The sequence below is a fragment of the Phyllostomus discolor genome, chromosome 8 (assembly GCF_004126475.2).
Source record: "Phyllostomus discolor isolate MPI-MPIP mPhyDis1 chromosome 8, mPhyDis1.pri.v3, whole genome shotgun sequence".
Lineage (NCBI taxonomy): Eukaryota > Metazoa > Chordata > Mammalia > Chiroptera > Phyllostomidae > Phyllostomus > Phyllostomus discolor.
The window spans coordinates 33,139,194-33,163,339 of NC_040910.2; the positions used below are offsets into that span (position 1 = coordinate 33,139,194).

The 24,146-nt window shown below is 35.5% G+C and overlaps 1 protein-coding gene across 2 annotated transcripts in view; it reads right to left on the reverse strand.

Moving 5' to 3' along the window:
• Positions 1 to 24,146, reverse strand: part of GLRA3 (glycine receptor alpha 3) — a 138,262-nt gene that overhangs the window by 53,875 nt on the left and 60,241 nt on the right. For both annotated transcript variants that reach the window (XM_028521086.2, XM_028521085.2), the window contains exons 4-5: positions 22,588 to 22,811; positions 13,001 to 13,083 (exon numbers count right to left, since the gene is read on the reverse strand). In XM_028521086.2, the coding sequence (XP_028376887.1) occupies positions 13,001 to 13,083; positions 22,588 to 22,811 (307 nt within the window). The remainder of the gene's footprint in view (positions 1 to 13,000; positions 13,084 to 22,587; positions 22,812 to 24,146) is intronic.

Sequence of the window (24,146 nt, forward strand, 5' to 3'; positions counted from 1 at the left end):
CAGCTGGAATTTTAAAAACAAAAGGAAGAAAATACTCAAACTTGGCTTGTGCTTGTTGATTATTGCCAGGAGAAATATTACTCAAGTAAATTTTATTGGCTTGACAAGGAGCAACTGGTATGTCAAAATGTAGTTAATTAAAATATTTTTACTCTTAACTTGTACATTTAATTTGAACAATCTTACCATAATGCAGGTTGTTATATGTGGTTTCATTTACATTGTAGACCTGCTAAATTATCTTCCTTGCAATTGCACTTTCTCCAAAACTCCCTGGTATAACTAACCTAAAACCTCTATTCTGCTAGTACTTTGGGTACATTTCTTCTAAGACTTAACAAATTATTATAGACCATTTAACCTTTCTCCCTCTTTCTCTTAGGATGGAAATGGTGGAAATATAATTTGTGACTCAACTGCACTTCTTAAATGACAATTACACTGAAAAAAAATTGTTCATATTTCTCAAAATTTCACAAAATTACTACATATTGATTTAAAATCCGTGTGAGAAATCTCAACTAATATCAGAAGAGGACCCAATCATGAACCCATTTTAATGAGGAAGAGGTGTATGATCGGATGCATTTCTGCCCTAGGAGAGGTTATAAGAGGGCTGAGTGCCTCTTTGGAATAAACTCTAGCTCGTAGAAAGACACTGCCCACCAGAAGGCTGGAGGTCCAGATATGCTCACATTTATGAAATAATTGATTTCATAGACCTGAACTATAGCAAACAGAATCTAGGAGCCAACATGAGCTTGGCAGTGCCTACAAGTTGTGCAATGTTTTGTGTAGAGAATAGGAAGGCAATATCATAATCTTTTCACTGGTCCCAGGCTTTTTTGATGCCTGCTATTTCAGTATAATGAATCATTTAGAAGAACCAAACCACACTAATCATCAGGAAGAAAGTCGTACATAGTATGAGCAAGATGACCCACTTCACATTTTTATTTCCAGAAGCATTTGAAGAATATCATTATGAAAGAGCATAAATTTTAACATGACTAAATAAATACCAGAGAATTAAATTATAAATTTCTCTTCACAGTAAATTTTATAAAATGTCTATCACTACAGTACATTCATTAAAATGCCCAAGAGAAGATGATTAGCTCAGAGAAAAGACTGCTCCCTTCAAATTATTCCTATATTACTTTAGAAAATTAATATTTATTAAATAATGCAATTGTGTTTTAATTCCCACTAGCAGGATATTTTTCTTTGTGTTCTTTTTTTTTAATTTTATTTATTTATCTTTAGAGGGGAAGGGAAGGAGAGAGAGAGAGAAATATCAATGTGTGGTTGCCTCTCATGTGTCCCCCTGCTGGGAACTGGCCGGCAACCCAGGCATGTGCCCTGACTGGGAATCAAACCTTGATCTTTTGCTTCGAAGGCCCATGCTCAATCCACTGAGCTACACCAACCAGGGCTTTTCTTTGTGTTCTAATTCACACTTTACTAACTAAATGCTGATCATTTCAGATAAAAATGAAAAACTAATTCTAGAACAGAAAGTTTTTGCATTCAAAGAATGTATATCACAGCTAATTTTTTAATAGAAATAACAGAAATGGTGACTATAAGAATGTTGAGAATGAAGGTCTGATCACAAATGAGAATGTTAACTACATCCACAGCTATTTTTACCATTCGCAGATACAGCCCATCACTTGCAAAATAGCACTGTTTGGAAAATTTATGAAACCACTGGTGACTTAGAAAACAAGTCACTATTTCTAGAAAATATTGTAACTTCTGTTGACAGTGTGTTTGTATTATATTAACATATAATACAAAGGGGGTATTGCAGAAAACCCTCACATTTATAGATTCATTGCGGTTATTATCATTATTTTAAATCAACAGTTGTCCAGCAGACCTGGATGCTGGAAGTGACATAAATCCTCCTTACTACTACCAACTGCTAACAATTTGATAGGGTTTTTTCCCCTTTTTTTTCTTTTCTTTTCTTTTTTCTTTTCTTTTCTCTTCTTTTCTTTTCCTTATCTTTTTTCTTTCTTTTCTTTTCTAGATCTGCATCTGGACTTTTCTTTCTACCCTGATTCAGACTCAGGGAAACCAACAACTTGCTAGGAACCAGCTGCTACATGTGGGCATGTTGTGAAGAAAGAGGTCACTTGAGACTTCTGAGATCCTGGAAACTTCACTAGGGCTTCTAGTAATGACTTGGAGATGTTGGAACCTCCTGGAATGTGAGCAGCATACTTAAAGCCAGAGTCCATTCAGAGGAAATGGCCACCACAGCCGCCCCAGAAGGAAAGGCGCATATTTAGCATCCATGGCCACCATCATCAGCATTCACAGCTCCCGAGTTCTGACTCGGTGTTGCATTAAAATACTTTTAAAATCCATCTCACCGATTTATTAATGTAAACTCTCTAATCATGCCTTTAAAAAGCATATTATTTTCTCCAAACTTTCGTTAAGTATTTTTCCTTATTTTAATTTTCTTGATTTCTAGTTGGTTTGCTTTCTTCTTAATTTTCATTACAGATAATTCATCCCATTATTTTTGTTTACTTGTTTGGGTTTTTCTCCTCTTGACCATTTCTGTAAACACACCATGCGGTCTAGATGCTATGTTTCTAACTCTACATATCAGACCTATGGTTTTGTATATTTAAAGAATTTCTTGAATCCTAGAGCTGAGGGAACATTTGCTGTCATCTGATGTAGCTCACTTATCTTACAAAAGAGAAAACTGAGCCTCTGGAAAATGAATGGACCTACATAGTTTATGCAGTTTCTTACTGAAGAATTTAAAGTTCTACGGCATTTCCCTGAATGTATCTTCTCACAGTGGAGCACACAGTTTACGGAATTACTGAGACTGGACACCAGGGCCGCCTCCAGGAACGGTGATGCCTAAACATTGAGAGAACATCCTCTGGAAAGGTCCTTTGATGCAGGATGCAAATATGAGCATCAGGGAAACTGGGGCTACTTGGGGAATTAATTAAGGAAGAAGGAAAATGGTGACAGCTCTGAGCAGTAAATAACAAAAGGAATGATCACAGAAAACAAGGCATGGTCTTATTACCAAGTACGCTGGAACATGAAAGTAAACTATAGTGTTTTCAGCAAGATATTTGAGGAATTCTAATGTTACCCTTACAAACAAGGATTTCAAAATATCATTAAGGATAATATGTTTAAGTGACTTGTAACTGATTTAAATTATAATTTATTTGTCTTCATCAGTAATCAATATCGCTAGTGCCTGTTGCAGAATTTTCTCTGGCCAGAATTTTCTCTGCCCTCTCAGGAGTGCATAAAGGAATGTTGTTCGGTTCTCTGGATGATTAACTAGGAAAGCTATGGATCATCGGGTTAGAAGTATGGACTGAGTCTGGCAAGATGATATTTAACTGAGGCAAAGGCAAAATACTTTGCACTTAGTCAAGTGGACCAATTGGGTAAACAGGAAATGGGATACACAGACCTTAGCTGTAGTACTTGTCTAACTGTAGATGCGGTCTCCGTCAAGAGTGTTTTGCAGCTGCCTCTAATGCATATGATCTTAGGATGCAAGTCACAGAATGATTGGCACTGTCACCGGGAGGGGGTGACCTGCTCTGCATGTCTTGGTTTAGGCTAGTACATAGAAAGACATGGGGGGAGGAACCAAGCAGAGGAGGGAACCCTTAAGTCCTTTCAACATGAAAAAACAAATGAAATTACTGGGTATGTTAAACTGGTAGAGCTTACTTAAGAATACCAGAGTCACAATTTATAAACATAAAATATTTCACAATATTTGGAAATCATCAGATAGATTTCAAAATAACGGATGCTTGTTCTAAGTTTGTGAGCTCTTAATTCATAAGGGTTTCCTCTGTCCATTTCTTAGTTGTGTGACTTTGGGAGTCAACTAACCTTTCTAAACCTTAATTTGCTGATAATATTTTACCTATAATTTGCTGAAATAAGACCCATTTCATTATGTTGCAGTTATGATTAAATCACATACTATGTATAACAGATATAAAACTACAGTGATATCATCTTTTTATAAGACTTGTAACTACGTTATGTTTTTATTATATTGTCACATGATTAGAATATTTGATCATCGGTAAAAGTTCAACCTACAAAGATGTGGAAGATTGGGAGAGAATGGTCATGGTGTTTAGCAGGCTGGAATATTTAATGTTTAAGTGGGGACTGATTTTATAAGCAACTAGTACATTAGTAATTATTTTTGTCTTGGGGAACTTTCTAATCAACACTGTAACTACAGAGGCTTAAGTAATACATACCCAGGAAACAAGAACTGCCTGTATCCCTGACTAGGCAAGTAAAAGGCATAGTATTATTTTGAATAATGTGTACATGGTTTAAATTGTGAAAGAGCATGAATAACAGTAGAGGTGATTAGGAAATAACCATTGCCTTAACTAGTGTTAGCGTAAGTTCCAGAGTAACCAGCCTGACTCAAATCAAGTGCGGTTTTGAAATGAATCTGAAAAATTAAAAAGCAAAAATCTCCCATGTATCTTCAGATATTTTTGCCCAAAGCCCCATTAAAGCATATTTTGAGAGATTCTTTAAATTTTTGTCAGCACTTTTTTCTTCAAATTGACCTGTAAAATGTTTTTCTGTACTTTCAGGGACTGAGGCTGTTCTTTGTGGGAAAGGAATCCTCTCTTCACCAGACTGTTTCCTTATACAGGGACTAGCACAGATAATGCCTCTTTTTTATTACAAAATCTTTTATTACAAAATCATAAGCATGGAATTCTGTAACATAACAATATCACACACAAGCGCACCATATGACATTTTAGGTAAAATGTTCAAATTAGAGCTGTAAATTATTGCGCCCATATCATCACCCTACCAACCAGGCTCAAGCAGGTGTTCCTTCTGTCGGACCCTGCATTTTCCCTTCCAGTCTAAATCATCAAATCCTCTTTAACTTTCTCCCTTCGGTGATGTTTCCCTCTTTGGTTACCCGCATTCCTCTTTAGATATGAAATACGTAATTGGACCTTTAATAAATATAATTATACTTCATGTATATCCTATGTGATCTTTGTATTTTAATAGACAAAAGTTTTATTATGACTGTAAAAGTTATTATTCTATTCTTTTATGATTAAAACATCCTCTGTTGTTGTTGTTTTTTAACCTGGAGGAAAATGGCTTATTTGGAAATTTACCTTACAGCACATATTAAAGGCTAAAAATAAATCCTTAGTGTTTTTCTTCCCTCTATTACTGCACAACAATGTGCACTGTTAACTCCTTAGGGGCCCAGTCTAAGTCATAACACTGCCATTCCCTTCCCTCATGGATTAGCTGTTTATGAAGCAACCAAACAAGATGCATTTGCAGTAATAAACTGTGATATTAATGAAAATTTGTCTTTTGAAAAGATAAGCTTCCGTTATATTCATTCAGTCAATTTATAAAATAAAACATGCAGCGGGCCCTAAACTTCAGTAAACTAGTAACAATCTACTCCTGAGAAGGACGCTTAGTAGTGATCACTCTAACATTTAGGTTATCTTCTCTAGAAACATCACTTGGTTTTATGTATTACCAGTAACAACTGCACGTAAAAATTACATACTGTTTTTTTAAGATTAAATAAAGCATTTTGTGAAAAGCATGGCTTCATTTCAGAATTCTCTCTGTAGCATATATGAGTTAATATTTTTATTGATATTTTATTAGGTGATGTGAATTTTGAGGATGCAAGTTGTCATGGTAATTGGCCTGTATTTTCTGGCTGAAACAGAGAGCAAAAAAAAATTAGTATTAGAAGAAAAGAAAGATAAATGAAACTAAGACAATTTCTGTGCACCCAAAAGCAAGCACTAACTTACTTATTCCAGAATTCTTTTGTGAGGTTGAATAAAGAATGTTTTAGACAAGAGGAATAAATGGTATGTTGAAATTCTAACATTTATAAAAGTGGTCCAGTAAAGCTTTGTTGAGACGAGGATAAAGCACATTATGGGCCAGCCCATTAGATTTGATCAGGGAAATGTCTGAAATTGAAACATTAATTGGGCCATATTCTTTCCTTCGGCTCCAGTGGAATTCTCAGTGATGGGATTTACTTTTCTAGTTTAATCTAAGTTTCAGTTTTACTGTGGTTGTTTCATTTTGATTTTAACTGGCAGCAGAATAAATCATTATGCTAAACACCATTTGAATTGAAGTTAATACATTTTTATTTATACTCAAATGTGGAAAAAAGTAGTTTTCTGTTTTTGATTTCAGTGCAAGTGCTGTATGACTCTCTACTCCATGAGTAAACCAGATTATTCATATTGTTATAATGTCACAAGGGTTTTTTTATTGTCTTTTTATTTTTTACTTTTTTTGTGTTCCCCAATTTCTTTTAAACTCAGTGATGCTGTCTTTCTCTTGCTCTTTTGTTCATTTTAAATCTTCAGAAATCTCAATTATCATCATGTCTCCACACACTATTTCTAAACTCACCTCTCTGTATACAACCATTCCTAATTCAAACCTATCCCAAAATTTAAAATAAATTTCTAAATAAATATGTATTTTCACAAGAAACACAGTTTTTTTAGGCAGAACTCAGCTTCTGCACTACTTTTTCCATGAGTCATCTGCTCTCTTCTAAGTCATATAAATGAAGCAACATTCAATCCTCATGGTTGAGAGAAATCTTGGGAGACTCATCTTTATAATTCTCATGCAAACCATTGAAAAAATCTTCCAAAAATCTTCTCTGTTTTCCCCATTATTGTCTTGGGTCTTTGAATTTTTCATTAGTTTATGATGAATTGAGCTAGCTAAAAACATTTCTTCTCATTCTCTTACTCAAATACAGCTTTTGCCTGAGATTCTTTGCTTTGCCAGATCAGTGGATATGACTGGAAGAGAGAGTTGTTCAGGATTTTATTTTACTGTTTTTAATCTAACATATCTACTATTATTCCCATCTCTTCATTTTGTATTTCTTATATGCAACCTAATTTTATTTCTCTTTAAAGAGTTTCTCCAGAGGTGTGTCTAGGTTCTCAGACTTTTCAAAGCACCAGATTTGTGTTTTTATGTGACTCTTTGAATTCTCTGTTATTCCCTTTTGGTCTTGAATAGAATGCCTAGCTAAATAGTTTTTTAATACAAAAAAAACTGCTTTAGCAGTATCTCAAAAATTTTGAAACAGTGCTTTTATTGTCATTGAGTACTGGGCTTTTTATTTCTTCTTTAAACAGTCATTTAGTATGTGCTGTTAGTTTTCAGGCATATTGTTGTATAGTAAAATATAATAATTTATGTAAATATATAGTAATTTCTGGTAATTTTATATTGCTATTGGTTACATTGCATTTTAGTCAGAGATCACATTTCATCATATGTTGATACTTAGGAATTTATTGATGTTTCCTTTATGGTTTAAATAATTTTTATAAATATTCTTGTTTGCTAAAACAAATGAAATTGAGTTTTCTCTCTGTTTACAAATTAATGAATTGTCCTGTTCAAATATTTCTACTTGTACTTTCAAGTTACTGATTTACCTATTTTTTAATCATAGTTCTACCAGCTTTTGTTTTGTGTACTTGGAAGTATATGGAAGACATTTTAATAATCATTATAGGTTATTTATACCAACATGTTACCCAAATGTTTATCTTATGACTTTTTCCTATAATTTATTTGTTTCTAATATTGAAATTATTATCATGGATGTTTCAGACACATTTCTCTGATATGCATTTTTCTATCCTTTCCCCCCAAGTGTTTTTGCATGGTGTTTTTCATAAAGTGTTTAGTTGACAACCTATTGCTGTGTGAATATTTGCATTTAATTATGATAATATTAAAGCTATTTTTGATTTCTTCCTGTGTTTTATATATACTATATTTTTATTTATTTTATTTTTCTCCTTTCTCAAATTCCATTTGATGAGCTGAGTCAGTATTTTTTAGTTCTTTCTTTGATGTTATCCTTAGCTCATACTTTTTTGTTTCACTCATCAATTTCTGTCACAGAACTTATCTTCCTCTGATTATCTCTGCATACCCCTTCTCAGTAACCTTCTTACAATAGGAATTTATATCATCCAGGGTTTTAAATCTAAGTCATGGATGTGCACTTTAAGGAGTGACTGTTATTGCCAATCTTACAAAATTATTTTCTAAGTAAATTGCTAAGTATGTTCACTCATCATTGTCACTTTCTCCTTTGTGCTAATAGTGTGGCATTAACATATGCTTATCATCTTTACTGGAATTATTATATTTGCATAAAATAATTCCTAAATTAGCCCTTGAAGTGCTTCAAAACATGGACTTTGGGGCTTTATATATTGTTGTATCACCCAACATATTATGTGGAATATATTAAGTATTTGATAGATATTTTTCAATTGATGTTTAAATGAATGAACATTCCCCAAATCACTGAGAACAATCCTGACTGTTGACATGTGCTTATTGAACATTTATTAAATTAAAGAAAGTTGGATCATCACAGGCCATTAAAACCTTTGCCTTTAAATTATGTTTCCTTTTTGCTTGTTCTCCATGCTTCTCAAACTAATTTATTTTCTTTTTCCCCTTTGCAGTCAGAATTCATTCAACAGTAAGCACTAGGTTCCTTATAGCTCTTGTGTCCCAGTAGATTAAACTCTTTTAAATCTTTTACTTGCCATTTTAAGCCGTTATTTAAAAAAATATGTGGGTAATTGCTATGAGTTTAGGAAAAACACCCTGAAGAATTTGACATCAGTAGCTTCTACTAATTTTAGTATCTACTAAAGGAGTTTGATAAATACTATCACTACTGTGAGCTAACTTAAATTCTAAGGAGAGAGCAGGAAGTGCTTAAAGACTGAAATATGAAAGGGACACTTGAGGCAATCTACTCATTCCTCATAAAGGAATTAAGAAACAAAGGGGAGGGGGCAAGAGGCTCTGTCTTCCCTAGTGGAGTTTCTGATTAAGTTGGAAATGTTCTGGGAAAGCGAGAAAAAATGCAAGGTCTTGCTATGTCAACACTGAGTTCTGCAAAATAACCCAGGACCCTTTCCTTACTCTAAAAAGCAGTTCGGTGGCCAGGCCATCAGTCAGGTGCTGTTTTCTTTCTGTTTTCTTTCATAACCAAAGTTCATGGAATAACAGATTTTACTCACTACTCTCACTTTCTCATCATGCAATTTTTTTAAACTTTGCAATCTAGACTTGACCTTCATCATTCTAATCACACGTGTCTTTATCATCAATAACAATAGCTTTTTCTTTTTAAAAACAGATTTTATTTATCTTTAGAGAGAGGGAAAGGGAGGTGGGGAAAAGAAACATCAATGTGTGAGAGATTGATCAGTTGCCTCTCGTGCACCCTCAAATGGGGACCTGGCCTGCAACCCAGGCATATGCCCTGACTGGGAATCAAATTGACTACCTTTCAGTTTATGGGCTAACACTCAATCCACTGAGCCACACCAGCCAGAGTGCTTTTTCTTTCTTGAGACTGTATTTTTCAATTACAGTTGACATGCAATATTATATTAGTTTCAAGTATAGAGCATAACGGTGAGACATTTCTATAACTTAGGAAGTGATCCTCCCAATAAGTCTAGTACCCACCTGGCACCATATATTGTCATTACATTATTGACTACACTGTACTCTTTTTTCAGTCACCTTTTTAGAAACATTTCACAACATTTGACACAGTTAAACAGATTGCCTTGACAATCTCTTCTCTGTTGAGATTGAATGCTATTGATTTTAATTTGCCATCTATGATGACCTCTTAGCTAAAATTCCTTTTCAACACCCTCTACATGTAGACATTCCTTATGGTCCTTTTTTCTCCATATCTGTTTTCCTCTCTAAATTCTATCTTTTGGAAATTTCATCTTATTTGAAGCACTTTCTATATGGCTTCCAATAGTGTACCCCCAGTTCTAACTCCTCCTTTTGGCTTTACACCTAAATTTCCCAAACCTCAAATGTATTAAGATTAGATTGATCAATATTCCCTTCAGCATTTACTTCTTATCCTAGGTGTTCTTTCTTCATCCATATTTCCAATATGATTCTGTTTACCTAAGCTCCTTAGCTCTGACTCATTGGTACCCAGGGCCTTTACAGCCACTTTGTATGGAAGCAAATGAAGGGCGGCAGAATGAGCCACCCAAAACATGGCACCCCAGCATAAAGACTATTTTGAGTTAAAGGCACTTGAAAAGCATCAGAGGCAAGAAGGCCATTCTAATCTCCCCTTTTCTTCCTGAAAATAGCAGATAAAAATTCACATACAGAAGATGTGCTCCCTGTACCAGGAAAAAGAAACATTCCACAAAGGAGAAGTAAAGTCAAGAGAACTGTGTACATAGAGGCCTTGTTAAAATAACTCTTATCTTCCCTTCGCCTTCCCACATAGTTTAGTTATTTTTCCATATCTGCCTCTCTTTGCTATACCTAGTATAAGAGCATTTAGGTTTTGCCACTACTTTGAGTCTTCCTTTCCTTATGAGGATTCCCATGTTACATGAAACTTATACTAAATAGCCATGTATCTTTTTTCCTATCAGTTTTATCTGTTTAATATTTAGTCCCAGCCAAAAAAAGTTTAAGAGGATAAAGATAAAATTTTGCCTCCCTTACAGCATCAAACTCTAATGTTTCTACCTTCCACATCATTCTGCTTTGTCCCTATATTTATTCTTTTAGGCTAGAATATTATGAAACTTTTAAATTTATTTTTATTTTTCAATTAGAGTTTACAGTCAACATTATTTTGTATTAGTTTCAGGTGCACAGCAATCACACACTTTATAAAGTACCCCCCCATATTTTCAGTACCCACCTGGCACCATACAGAGTTATTACAATATTATTGACTATATTCCCTATGTTGTAGTTTACATTCTCATGACTATTTTGTAACTTCCAATTTGTACTTCTCAATCTCTTTACCTTTTCACCCAATCTCCCAGTGCCCCTACCTTCTGGCAACCATCAGTCTGTTCTCTGCATTTATAGGTTTGTTTCTGTTTTGTTTATTGATTTATATTGCTATTTATGTTATACATGTAAGTAAAATCATGGCATTTTTCTTTCTCTGACTGACTTATTTCACTTAGCATAATACCCTCTAGGTCCATCCATGCTGTTGCAAATGGTAAGATTTCATTTCTTTTTATGGCTAAGTAGTATTCGTGTGTGTGTGTGTGTGTGTGTGTGTGTCACCACTTTTTTATCCACTTGTCTATTGATGGGCACTTAGGTTGCTTCTGTATCTTGGCTACTGTAAACAACATTGCAATGAACATAGGAGTGAATCCATTCTCTTGCATTCCTGTTTTGGGTTTCTTTAGATATGTGCCCAGAAGTGGCATCACTATATAACATCATCACTTTAATCATCAAAGAAATACACATTAAAACCACAATGAGATATCACCCCACACCTGTCAGAATGGCTGTCATCAATAAATCAACAATGAGTGTTGACAAGGATGTGGAGAAAAAGACAGGCTTGTGCACTGTTGGTGAGAATGCAGACTGGTGTAGCCACTGTGGAAAATGGAATGGATGTTTCCCAGGAAATTAAAAATGGAATTGCCTTATGAAAGCTTCCCAAATAATCTTGGTTGATTTGGCTGAATGACTCTTTAAGAGCACGACATTAACTAAATCATGTTCTTGCTTCTAAACCTTGATCTGCTCCTTCCTGCCTATGGGATAACAGCCAGCATCCCTGGTTTAGTAATAGGACACCAGTTTGCCTTAGACTATTTTGCATACGATTTTTTTCTCAATATCTTCCCAAGATACAGAATCAACATGTCCTCAAAATGCCTTCATGATATGGATTAAAAAATCTGCATTGCTGGGAATCTTTTGTTGTCCCTCCCTATTTTTATTGCTACATAGCTCCTCCAACTAAAACTAGATTATTTTATGTTCCTTTCATATAATCTAGTACTTTATTCATCTAGTACCTGGTATTTTAAAATTACTTATAAAAGTAATACATTTAAATTTAACCAAAAAGGAGTTATTATCAGATAAATAGATATTTCCGCTTTCTCAGTTGAAGAGAAACCAACATAGGATGGTCACAATCCCCCATGCAGTAGGCACGCCACCTAGTGACAGCTCCACCACACTACAAACCTTGCCTCTGAGGCCCGCAAGCCTGAAGATCCGCCTACCAATTTTCCTCAAGGAGTATATCAAAACAAACTTTTTTTTAGACATAACATAGTATCATAGAAAAATATTCAATAACACTTACTTTTTCATGGCATTAAACATGCAAACTAATTAATTTAGGGTTGGTTATGTAAATAGGTTCAGAGAAACAGGACCTGAAGATTTTATGTGTTGACATTAATCAGTGATACGCTTGGATCTGCTTTGAAAGAAGAAACTAAAGGTTGGATAAATCTGTGGAAAGTTTGAGAAATTTCTTTTTTCCTAAGATAACATATATAACATACCCAGCAGAGCCTACTCTGAATAAATATTACCTGAGGAGTGGCATAATGGTTCAGAGTAAGCATAGACTTTGGAGCCAGAGGGCTGGTTGTGGCAACCTCCGTGAACTGGGGCCCGACACGCAACTGCTCACACAGCCCTTTCACATCGGCAGACGTGGCGATAACAACATCTTCACTGTATGAGATGTAATACAAGCAAACTCTCTGTTCTATAGCAGGCACTCAGTAAAAAGGACAGTAATCATTAAAAATGATCTGTCACCCTTGATAATTTGTATAAAGACATAAAGCTGCTTTTCGGGCTTAAAAATTATTACTCCTAGGTCCTCGATTTCTTTATCACGGTATAGAGGGCCTGTGCTGATAGACGTCGTGACTTCCAACACCGGGTGAAAGATACCAGGCTTATTTGGTCAATATCTGACAAAAACAGCTACAAAATAAATTACCTATAGAATACATTAAAAGCCCCTTAAATCGACTGTATTTTTAAAACCGTTTACATAAAGCGAGTTGTTCATACTTACAACTCTCCAGCTGCATCATGCATGTTTGCACATCCATAGGGAAGTTCTTGAGATCCATTGGGCAGGAAAGGGTTAATGTCAATCTGAAGGAATTCAAAGCAATTATTCTTAAAAGAAACCTATAATACCGTCTTACTGTTACATTGTTCAAGGTACAGTTGGAAAGCAATATTGCTATTGGTAGTGACAAACATCTATTCAATTAAAATTTGCTCCAACTTGGGTGTTATTTACTCTGAAATAGCTACACCTTTACAGACAAAACTGTTTTGAGGGGGAAGGGGGACAATCTGTATGTTTAAAATTCTGACCCCATTTATTTATTCGTTTGTTTATCTATGTGTCTATTTATTTTTTCCTTTATAGTGGACTGCAGATGTCGAAAAGCAGTCTGTATTTCCAGGAGCGACTGTCAAAAAAGGAATTTGAGAAGGTTTCTAAAAAATTAATACCAAATGCCAAAAGACACACTTTCCCCAAATCACATGGACAGCATATTTCAGAGGGCAAGCATATCCCCGAACTCGAGTTCTGAACGTGGAAAAGTGGGGTGCAGAGAAGCCGTGCTGCGTGACAGCTTTCAGTTCTCTTTGTAACTGTACTAAAGAAGTTGTCGATGAACACCCAGCAGCATTCAGTGGAGGAACAAATCCTGAATCTGGAGAACTTGAACAGTCTCGGTAGGTCTTAGAGTGGGGTCAGCGGTTGTAGGACGAGGGCACATCACCAGGTCTTATCGGGGTTGCGCAACAACCCCTAGAACATTCGTGACATCGTTCTATGCTTCCCAAACAAACGTCTGATTTGGCTTCACACAAAGTGACTCAGAGGGTGTACGCCACACATCTCCTCCCCCTCCCCAGGAAGTATTTGTACGTTGGCATTCCAGATTACTCATCATCCTTGAACATTTTTTTTAGTTGGGAAACTTCATTACCAAGATATCTTCAGGGATTACCAAGAATTTATAGTTTCTGGACCTGAGAAAAAGAGGCCCAGATCCAAACAAACCCTAGTTTATTCAAACCAAGTTCTTTTCTGAGAACTCTCTAGCCAGCCCCTTTTATTGAAAGCACTCCCAGTGAAGTTCAGTATATTAATGAGCACCCTAGGTGGATTTGTTTAGTTAAACTTTGTGACCAGAGGCAGATTACCTCACCTCACTATGTTTCAGTTTTCACATCTCTAAAATGAAGAAATATCAGTATCTATTCTGGAGAGCAATGCATTAGATAACACATGTGAAATGCTTAGGTAAGTGCTCGACACACAGTAAACACTCAATAAATATTAGTTACTAAGGGTTCCCAGTACATTCTACCATTCTCAGCGCTCCCCCTCTTCCCCTCCCCAAAATTATATAAGAGGGGCACAAACATGACAACTAAATCACATACAAAAACAATTTAAGCTTGAACAACAACAACAAAAATTATCAGTTCTAGTAAATGTAACCACTCTCTCCAAAATGGTCTTTTTATACAGACCATACACTTAGTTGTAACGGTGTATGTTCTACAGTGAGATCCAATGAACCTCATTTGAGAGACATCAATGAACAGACATGTGAAGTTGCTGATGTTGAAGAGACCCAGAAGGATCATTTAATAATTCACTCAAGTCAGAGTCCATAACACACTGAAATAATTCATAGAGTTCAAGCTTCAGCAGCAATTTTCTCCTGGCTCAGCTAGGTTAAGTGAGCCTGTAAGTATGATCTTGTTGAGCTGCAAAGTTCTATCTAAAAAGGCAATTGTAAAATCAGTGGGACACGATGTTCCCTGTCTTGTGAAAGGGTTTATTAGAGGTGTGAGCACAAGTACATTTTGAGTGTGTATGCACATTAATTGTCCAGACATCCAAGGCCCTCTGGCCAGCCAGTTCCAAATGTTGGCTTGGAGAATTAATTCTCTGACCTTTTGTATGGAAGTAAATTGCATTCTTAGAATCTCTTCCAGGCTCTCACCATGTATGTGATGTCAAATTCATTTCCTGGCTATTTTTCTGTCCTAAATGAGGGACATTACATAATTCTTTTAAAAAAGAAGATGCTTGAAAGGAATTATTTGGGAAAGAAAAACACTGTAGAACTAGTCATAAATCATATCCTGAGAAACATTTATTTATTGACACTTCTTTGTTTAAGGCAGGACACAGTTGCTCCTTTAACAGCATGTGAATGAAAAATATGTGTCAATTTGGTGGGTGTGATACTGAATTTCTCCATCAAAACATTACATATAAATTGTAATTTGTCCTGACCACATCAAAAGAAAATGAAATCAAAAGGCAATTAATCACATTCTACTGTTTTAGAAATGAATCTCTTCTTGTGTTAAGAGAGGACACTAAGTTCTCTTTCTGAGACAAGACACATAAACAGGATATGGCATTTTTTTATTTTGTCCTAAGAAGTCTTGGCTTAGTCAAGTAGTAATGTTAAAAAAAAGATGACTATATTCTGTGACAATTGACCTCATGAAAAATGAGGTATTACCCATTTTTGAGCAAGCACTGCCTAGAGTATAGTGTCTATCTCAACCATTAATTGAATCATTAAAAACATTTTCTCATTCTATTTTATCTTCTTTATAAAAATGAGAATTTTAATTGGATCCTAATATTTCTAAATTTAGTGTTATACGGACAATTGCTTCCTCACTAATTTTTATCTTTGATCTGCAATATCATAACAGCTAATCTGTTGTACGTACTATGTAGCAGGCACAATTTTAAATACTGTGTGTGTATATGTTTATTTCTTACTACAGATTTTTAATACTGGTAAACTATATTATCCTTGTTTTAGAGATGAGGAAAATGAAAGGTTAACTCCCCCGGTATCCCAAAACAGACACTGGTAGAGCTGGATGTGCAACCCTGGGGGTCTAGCTCTTAATTCTATGCCTGTAACCTTCAGGTAAACTGCTTTCAAAGGAAGGATCGAGCAAAAAGGACTTATGGACATGGACAACAGTGGGTGATTCCTGGGGTGGGGAGGAGGGAGACAGTTATAAGGGGACTAAGTGGTAATGGAAAAAATACAATAAAGATTAAATTTTTAAAAAAAGGAAAAAGCCAAAAGCACAGGGGCCTTTTTCATGAAAATTGGTTCTGAAATTAATGTAACTTCTTCTTAAATGCTATGTTTTTATAATAACAAATAAACATTCTATACATTATTAGTTATTAAATTTAAAGTAAAATAAACACAAATAATTCTTCCAAAAGAAATTAGAAAAATGTAATTAAAACGTTAGAAAATATAAGGTATTTCCCCATGGTTTTTATATATTTACTTGAGTTATTCTGAGTTATTCGGTAGTTTATTGTGAGTGATTCTACAAAGATTACCCTCAGCAGAAATTAGATTGTTACACAAAGAGGAAGAAGGAAGATTAGAACTAGTGTTCTAAGTTTGAGTTTTGCTGTCATCTGTTTGCAGAGACAATCATAAAGCTTATCAACCCATCACCAATGCAGTCTCAGTATTGCTGATGTTCCCTTTAGGAAGCTGATTAAAACTATGACCTCTTCCAAAAAATATACAGAATTACACACAGGCAAAATTTTCCACATCACATAAATTTTATGGCATTATAAATTGATTTCTCTGGAATGAACAGCATCTTTAAAAACATTTATTGAAATAAGTTTGCTTTTTCTATTTAAAAATTAATGGCCTGTCTCTGGTACTGGCATAAGAATAGACACATAGATCAATGGAACAGAACAGAGGGCCCAGAAATAAACCCATGTCTCTATGGTCAATTAATATTCAACAAAGGGGGCAGAAGCATAAAATGGAGTAAAAATAGCTTCTTCAACAAATGGTGTTGGGAGATCTGGACAGCTACATGCAAAAAAAAAAAAAAATGAAACCCGACAACCAATTTAGACCATACACAAAAATAAACTCGAGATGGATAAAACACTTAAATATAAGTCACAGCACCATAAAAGTCCTAGAGGAGAACATAGGCAGGAAAATCTCAGATATTCCATGAAGCAATATTTTCACCCATATGTCCCCTAGAGGAAGGGAAATAAAGGAAAGAACAAACAAATGGGACTTCATCGAAATAAAAAGCTTCTGCATGGGTAAAGCAAACATCAGCAAAATAAAAAGGGAACCAAGCATATGGGAAAATATATTTGCCAATGATACCTCAGACAAGGGTCTGATCTCCCTTGTCTGAGAATTCACATGGCTCTACTCCAGGAAGACAAACAATCCAATTGAAAAATGGGCAAAGGACCTGAACAGACATTTCAATGAGGACATACAGAGGGCCTAGAGACATATGAAAGGATGCTCAGCATCACTAGCCATCAGAGAGATGCAAATTAAAACCACAATGAGATACTACTTCATACCCATCAGTATGCCCATCGTAAACAAATTAACGAAGAATTGTTGAAGAGCATGCGGAGAAAAGGGAACCCTAGTGCACTGTTGGTGAGATTGCAGACAGATACAGCCACTGTGGAAACAGTATGGAATTTCCTCAAAAAACTAAAAATGGAACTGCCTTTTGACCCAGCAATTCCACTGCTGGGATTATACCCTAAGAATCCTGAAACAACAATTCAAAAGAACCTAGCAGCACAATTTACAATAGCCAAGTGCTAGGACCAACCTAAGTGCCTGTCAGTAAATGAATGTATCAAAAAACTATGGTACATTTACACAATGGAATTGTATACAGCAAAAAGAAATAAGGAGCTCCTACCCTTCACAACAGCATGGAAGGATCTGGAAAGCATATGCTAAAGGAAATAAGCCAGGCAGTGGAAGACAAATATCATATGACCTCACCTATAAGTAGAACCTAATCAACAAAATAAACAAGGAAGCCAAATATAACCAGAGACATTGAAATAAAGAACAAACTGACAGTAAACAGTGGCAGGGGCTGGAGGATAATCAGGGAAAGTAGGGGAAGGGTCATCAAGGAACGCGTATAAAGGACCCAAGGACAAAGTCAAAGAGGGGAAGAATTGAGGGTGGGAGGTAGGGTTGGGTCAGGGGAAGTGGTGGCAGGAAAACAGAGACAGCTGTACTTGAACAACAATAAAAAAAGAATAGTATAGGAAATGGAGAAGCCAAAGAACTTCTATGCATGACCCATGAACATAAACTAGGGGGTAGGGATTGCTGGAGGGAATGGGGGTACTGGGCAGAGGAAGGCAAAGGGAGAAAAATTGGGACAACTGTAAATATATTTTTTAAAAATAAATAAATAAATAAAAATAAAAAGTAAAGGCCTGTCAAGGTTCAAAAAAATAAACACATTGTATAAGTAACCTTTAACTTTTTTCACAACTGAATTTCAAAGAAAAGGGTGATTATATTTAGCTTAAATAAAAGTTGAAATTGCATTATGACAATTCACTGTGCATAGTAGCAGTTTTGATATAAAATTTCCTCTTGCGACTTGATTTTTAATGAAATAATACTTCTGTAATATAAGCAGTAAAGTTGGTGGTATTGACATGGGTTACCAGTGTGAGTTAGGTAAGCATTAGAGAAGATTTAACTGTATGAGATGCCTCCATTATCTTGATCTGAGGATATTACCATCCCCATTTATAAGTGATAAAACTGAGGCTTAGATAGGGCAGTAACCCTGTGAGAGTCCATATAGGGCTAATTTTGGGATTCTGGAAAAATCAGAATTTAAAGAGTTTGGGTTGTTTTTTTTTGTTTAGTTTTGGTTTAGTTTTGTGTTTGGTTTAGTTTTGTTGTTGTTTCCTTTTTAGAAAGATAAACAACTTCAGTGCCTATCATATGCCTGGCACTATCTGGGTGCTTTACATATATTATTTCGAGCTCAAGAATTATCATATACAGAAGAAAAACAAACCTTTTGCAAGTAAAGAGACTTGCCCCAAATCATGACTAGTAAGTTGTAGACGTCTGACCTGGGTTGGGAGACATCCCTCCCGGACCCCTTCTGCCCCTTGGTGCATCTCTTGCTGGGTGTACCAAGTGCACAAGGCCTCGCCTACTCTTTTTGCTTTGTCATTTCTCTGGGTTGTTAATGCAGGTGCTAATTTTGAGAGATTAGGACAAAGGACAAAGAGAAGTCTCGCTTGTATCTTGCTATAAAAGCAGTGGATTCCCCAAACTCAGTGTTCCATAGCTGTGACACAGACCATGGTGTGTGTTATATTCCTCTGGACCTGTCGCATGGCTCCAGTGAGGCTTGAGGACAAGCGAGAAGTAAGGCAAATACGCTGATGCTTGGGCTGCTTGCTGGCAGTAAGTAAGAAACGCCCTTGTCTCTGACCCAGGCATCGTGTGTCCTCAGTCAGCACCCATTAAATAAGTAATAGGCTAACTTTCTAAGCAGAGTAAAATCAATACCAACCTTGACAATCTGGAGTCATGTGCCTGGCTCCAAAGCCCTCATTTAAAAAGTACCTAATTTGAAAATTAGCAATATAATTCATGTATATTATTTAAAAGTTTAAACAGCTGCATAAAATAGCACATAAAAAACAACTGAACCTTTGTCCCACCCATCTCTTACTCCCAGCTCTAGCTCCTTAGAGGCAGCTTTTTCTTAGATATTGTCTACGATTTATGTTCATAGGGCTAAATTGCTATTATATAATGCTTGATTTTTTTAGTTCATGACATAGTCTATTAATTTCCTACAAGAAAAAAAAACAGAATTTATTTGTCCTTATACCACACTCTATGCACACTGAAATCTCAACTATACTCAAAAGTTAATTATATAAACATAGTTAAATTAATATTTGTTGTTTACATGTTATGAACATGTAATTCTGGTTTATGATTAAGCTTAGTAGGTTGCTGTAATTACAGCTTGTGCATAACAGTTTGTTCTTCCTGTTGTTAATAATTGTCTCACTTTTGCAGTCACTTCAGATTTTATTCCCTACTATTACTTCAAATTCTACGAACTCCTCTCAGAGCTGGAAAGGCTCGCTCAATAGTTAAACAGAGCAGTTCACCTAGCAATTTCTTGTTTTACACGGTAAGCTCACTCTCTCTCTCTCTCTACCTCTGTTTTTCCTTTCTAGTCATATATTAGATGTGTATTGATGTTCTGATTTCCATATCATTTCTCTCCTATTTTCTACTTCTTTGTATTTTGATTCTACTACTTAGAAGGCCTCTTCATGAATGAAACACTGAAAGCTTTTTGGAGCTCTATTAGTAGCGGAAGGTTCATTGAGTAGTGATCTTATCTGCAGGATGATAACATGGCTGCTCAGAGAGTTCACTGGTGATTCCCCAAATGTCAATATCTGTAGATTTTTTTCTGTTGGACAGTTTAGTTTCTCCAGAGGTGTATTCTTCTGACTACTACTCAGTAGAAGTTTATGTTTGGCTTTCAGTATTTTAGGGAGAACATGGGTATTGCCATTAAATATACCTCATGCAGTCCTCATTTTTTTTGTATAATGTCTCATTACAGATCCAGCTGTGCCTGGCATCCCTACTCCTGAAGCTCTTGGCACAGCCTCTCTGAGGTTTTCTGTCCTGCTTTCTGCCCAGTTCAGAAGGCAAAAAGGCGGCCCCTCGTCTAAAGGATGTAAGTGAGAAAATTAGGAATAGAAGGCTCACTGTTGTTCCTATAAAATAGAAATCAATTCTAATTTTGTATCTCTTTTTTAGCTTCTATTTTCTGAAGTCCTAGCTGCCACAAATTTCTAAAACTGTGAGGATATTACCATCTTCTTTCTGGTTCCCCCACATTGGCTTTGGTGTCAGCTGCCTCTGTTAAGTCAGTTTTCACATGTGTAGTCATTTTCAAGCTTCCTCAGGCACGTTGCCACCGTTCATCTGTCACTGTCTTCTTTTCATTCCTTTCACCCTCCTGAGCATTAATGCCATTTCATTCCTTATTAAGTTTATTTCTTTGCTTTAGTAGGTAGAAAGAGAAAGTACAGATAAATGGACAAGTTCAGTAGGTCAGGTTTGCCAGGACATTCTGCTTCTTTCTTTAAACAAGCAGGAAAGTCAGATCTCCCATAAAATATCACAGATGCTCCATTTGTAAATTGAATGAAAGTTTTTTTTTAGCGCAATTTTTTTAAACAAAGAAACCGTTTGCCAGTTGGAGATTTCAAAGTACTGTGAGATTTCCAAAAACAACTCATAATAAAACAAATTTAGTCTTTGATCTTGTGAGCCAGGATATAGCAAACAAAAATTAGGAGCTGAGAGACATCATCCTGTTTCATCTGAATTCATATCAAAGAGACAAAAATGCAACTCTGAATTACTCCATAACTTTCCTCAAAATATTAGAAGAAATGTGAGCAATTCATAATGGATGGAACCATTTTCCAATTCCAATAAGGCTTGATAAAAACAACTAAATATCCATAATCCTATAGCATACACACACACACATCGTATTTCAATTCTATCAATGGAAATATTTACATTATAACTGCCAAATGATTACCCCATGCTATCCTGTGATAGATTCTTGTAGCAAAAATCTGTCTGAAATGAAACAGTATCTTATAATTAAAATAAACCATAGCTTTCACAAAGTTAATTTCCAAAGCATTAGGGAAAAAATTTAACTTGCTCTGTTTGCACCCTGTCATGGACCCCCTGATATCCATCATGAACCCACAACAAAGGGGAGTCAAGGATCATAACCTCAGGTTTCGAGCTTCCATCATAAAATATATGTATTGAATTCCTAAGCAGTGCCTAAGTCTTTCTGAAGAATTCAAATAATATGAAGTCACATATAGTAAAATCTAAAGTTCACCTTTATTCCTACCCAAATTCAACTGCTCATTTCCACAGTTGGTTATTTTCTCCCAGTGGTCAGGCATACTTCTCAACTTCTTGCACAGCTTTACAGAGATGTACATTTTTACACTCACAGTTATGCTTACATATGTAGAGTGTTTCAAGTAAAAATAAACATAAACTATTTTCCTTGCACTTGAATATATTTTAGAGGCCGCCTCTTATGAATAAACTTAGGTCCAGCTCATGCAGAATATTTCATGATATGGGATTATTATTGTGTTCTGTTTAGTTCTCATTAATGAATATTTAAGGGTCTTTTTTGTTGTTGCTATTTCTGTGTTTTAGTGTTAGTGTTAAATAACTATAACAATAATCATCATTATAATTATAATAAATAACTGTAACATAAATAAGATCTTTTCTAAGAAGCTCAGGAAATCTAAAAAAAATACATATACCTGAAAAATCATTTATGGAAAATGGACCCCAGACAAGCAAATCTAAATATTTCTTCACCTATAAATATTTAAAGGAGTATCCATACATAAAATGTAATCACAATGTATTATTTGGCTACCCTTCACTTTGCCTTAAACCACCCACCCACCTGGCTGACTAATAACTTGGGCCACTTGTTAAAAAAGCGGATTTCCAAGAATTATTCATACAGTTTCTGGATCTAAAACTTGGGTCTGCTATTGCTGATTAGACATATTTGGTGTATTAAAGGCATTTGAGTGGAACAATGAAAGCAGTTAATCAAAAATTTCAAAACACAACAACAACGAAAAACTTTTTTCATTGAAATCAGGAATTTAACTCTATGACTCACCGTATTGAATAAAGAACATTTCCGTTCTTGAAAATTCTTAACAGTTTGTTGTCCGTGGTAACTTCATGGAAGTTTGCACCCTTCTCATTGGCAAAGAACAGGTCAGGTTTCCAAATGGAGTCTAACATGGAAGGGTCCAGGTCTAAAGAGTCGTCAGGGTACTCACTGTACGCGAGGCGCGGGTCGTTCCACTTCTGACGGAGAAAGATATTCACCCTGTAGTCCTGAAGTAAAAGAAAGAAATGGGGGAAAAGCCCAATGCTTTAAAAAGTTTTGAATCTTGCCCTGGCTAGTGTAGCTCAGTGGACTGAACATGGACCTGCAAACCAAAGCCTCAGTGGTTCGACTCCCAGTCAGGGCACATGTCTGGGTTGCAGGCCAGGTCCTCAGTAGGGGGTGCACTAGAGGCAACCACACACTGATGTTTCTCTCCCCTCTTTCTCCCTCCCTTTCCCTCTCTCTAAAAATAAATAAATAAAATATTTTAAAAATAAATACAAAATTTTGAATCTTATGTGCTATTTTGCAGGCTTCTCTGAATTGTGACAAAAGCCCCCGACATCCTGTGAGCCTTCCCTCCCACGCAGTCATCACTCATTACCACTGACAAGAGCCATTTTCTTTTCCAAGATTTCCCAGCAATTTTAGTGGTCTGTGCGCCTCCAGAGGAAAGGCTACAGAAGAACACGGTTTTATCATGCTTATATTTTGTGATTCTGTTCAAATGTTACTCTCCTGGTTTGTCAGAATAGAATATGGGGTTGCTCTTAGACACTCGGAGTAAAATATTTTCAGCTTTGCATTCATTTTCTACAACCATTTTTTAAGTAGATATCTGACAGCGTTTGAAGTGTTTTAGTGAAATTATCTTGAAAGCTGACTACTTTATAAAAATCACCATATATACATACATGTTTAATATAGCATATAAATTCTATGAAATATGTGACTTGGAAAAATAACAGGTGATTTTGGAATAAAAAAAAGAAGAAGAAAGGAGTATTATTACCAGTAATTCTTTAAGAAGATTTAGCTAGTGAGATTTCTGAATCAGACCCTTCATAGTTAAGTTAAAAAGGGCAAGATCAATGGTTCAGCCAAATTCTTGTTCACAAATTCTGGACTAATGTATAAAATGACAAGATAAGTAGCCTGGTATATGTGTGGCATTTGTACACAGTATATGGATATAAGTATTACCTATGACTATAAACACAATGTTTCCTCTTAGAATTTCAAAATAAGCAAAGAAACATGTAGATTTTATTACAAGCAGGAGTAATGTGAACATTTTTATAAAGCTTTGTTTGCATGGAAAATAGGCTGGAGATATTCAGGGGAAGTGAATACCAGTATTTATCTATGTTTTTTGTTCCTTGAATACCAAATTATCAATTATCAGAATATAGTAACCAAGCAATCACAAACAATACTTTCATAATATCATACCCAGTAAATGGCCTATATTGCAGGTAGGTCTAATTCAGAGTGTTTGTGAACATAATAAATCTGTACATTCCCTTAATCATTTTTTGTGCACTGAGTCCTCTGGCCTCTAA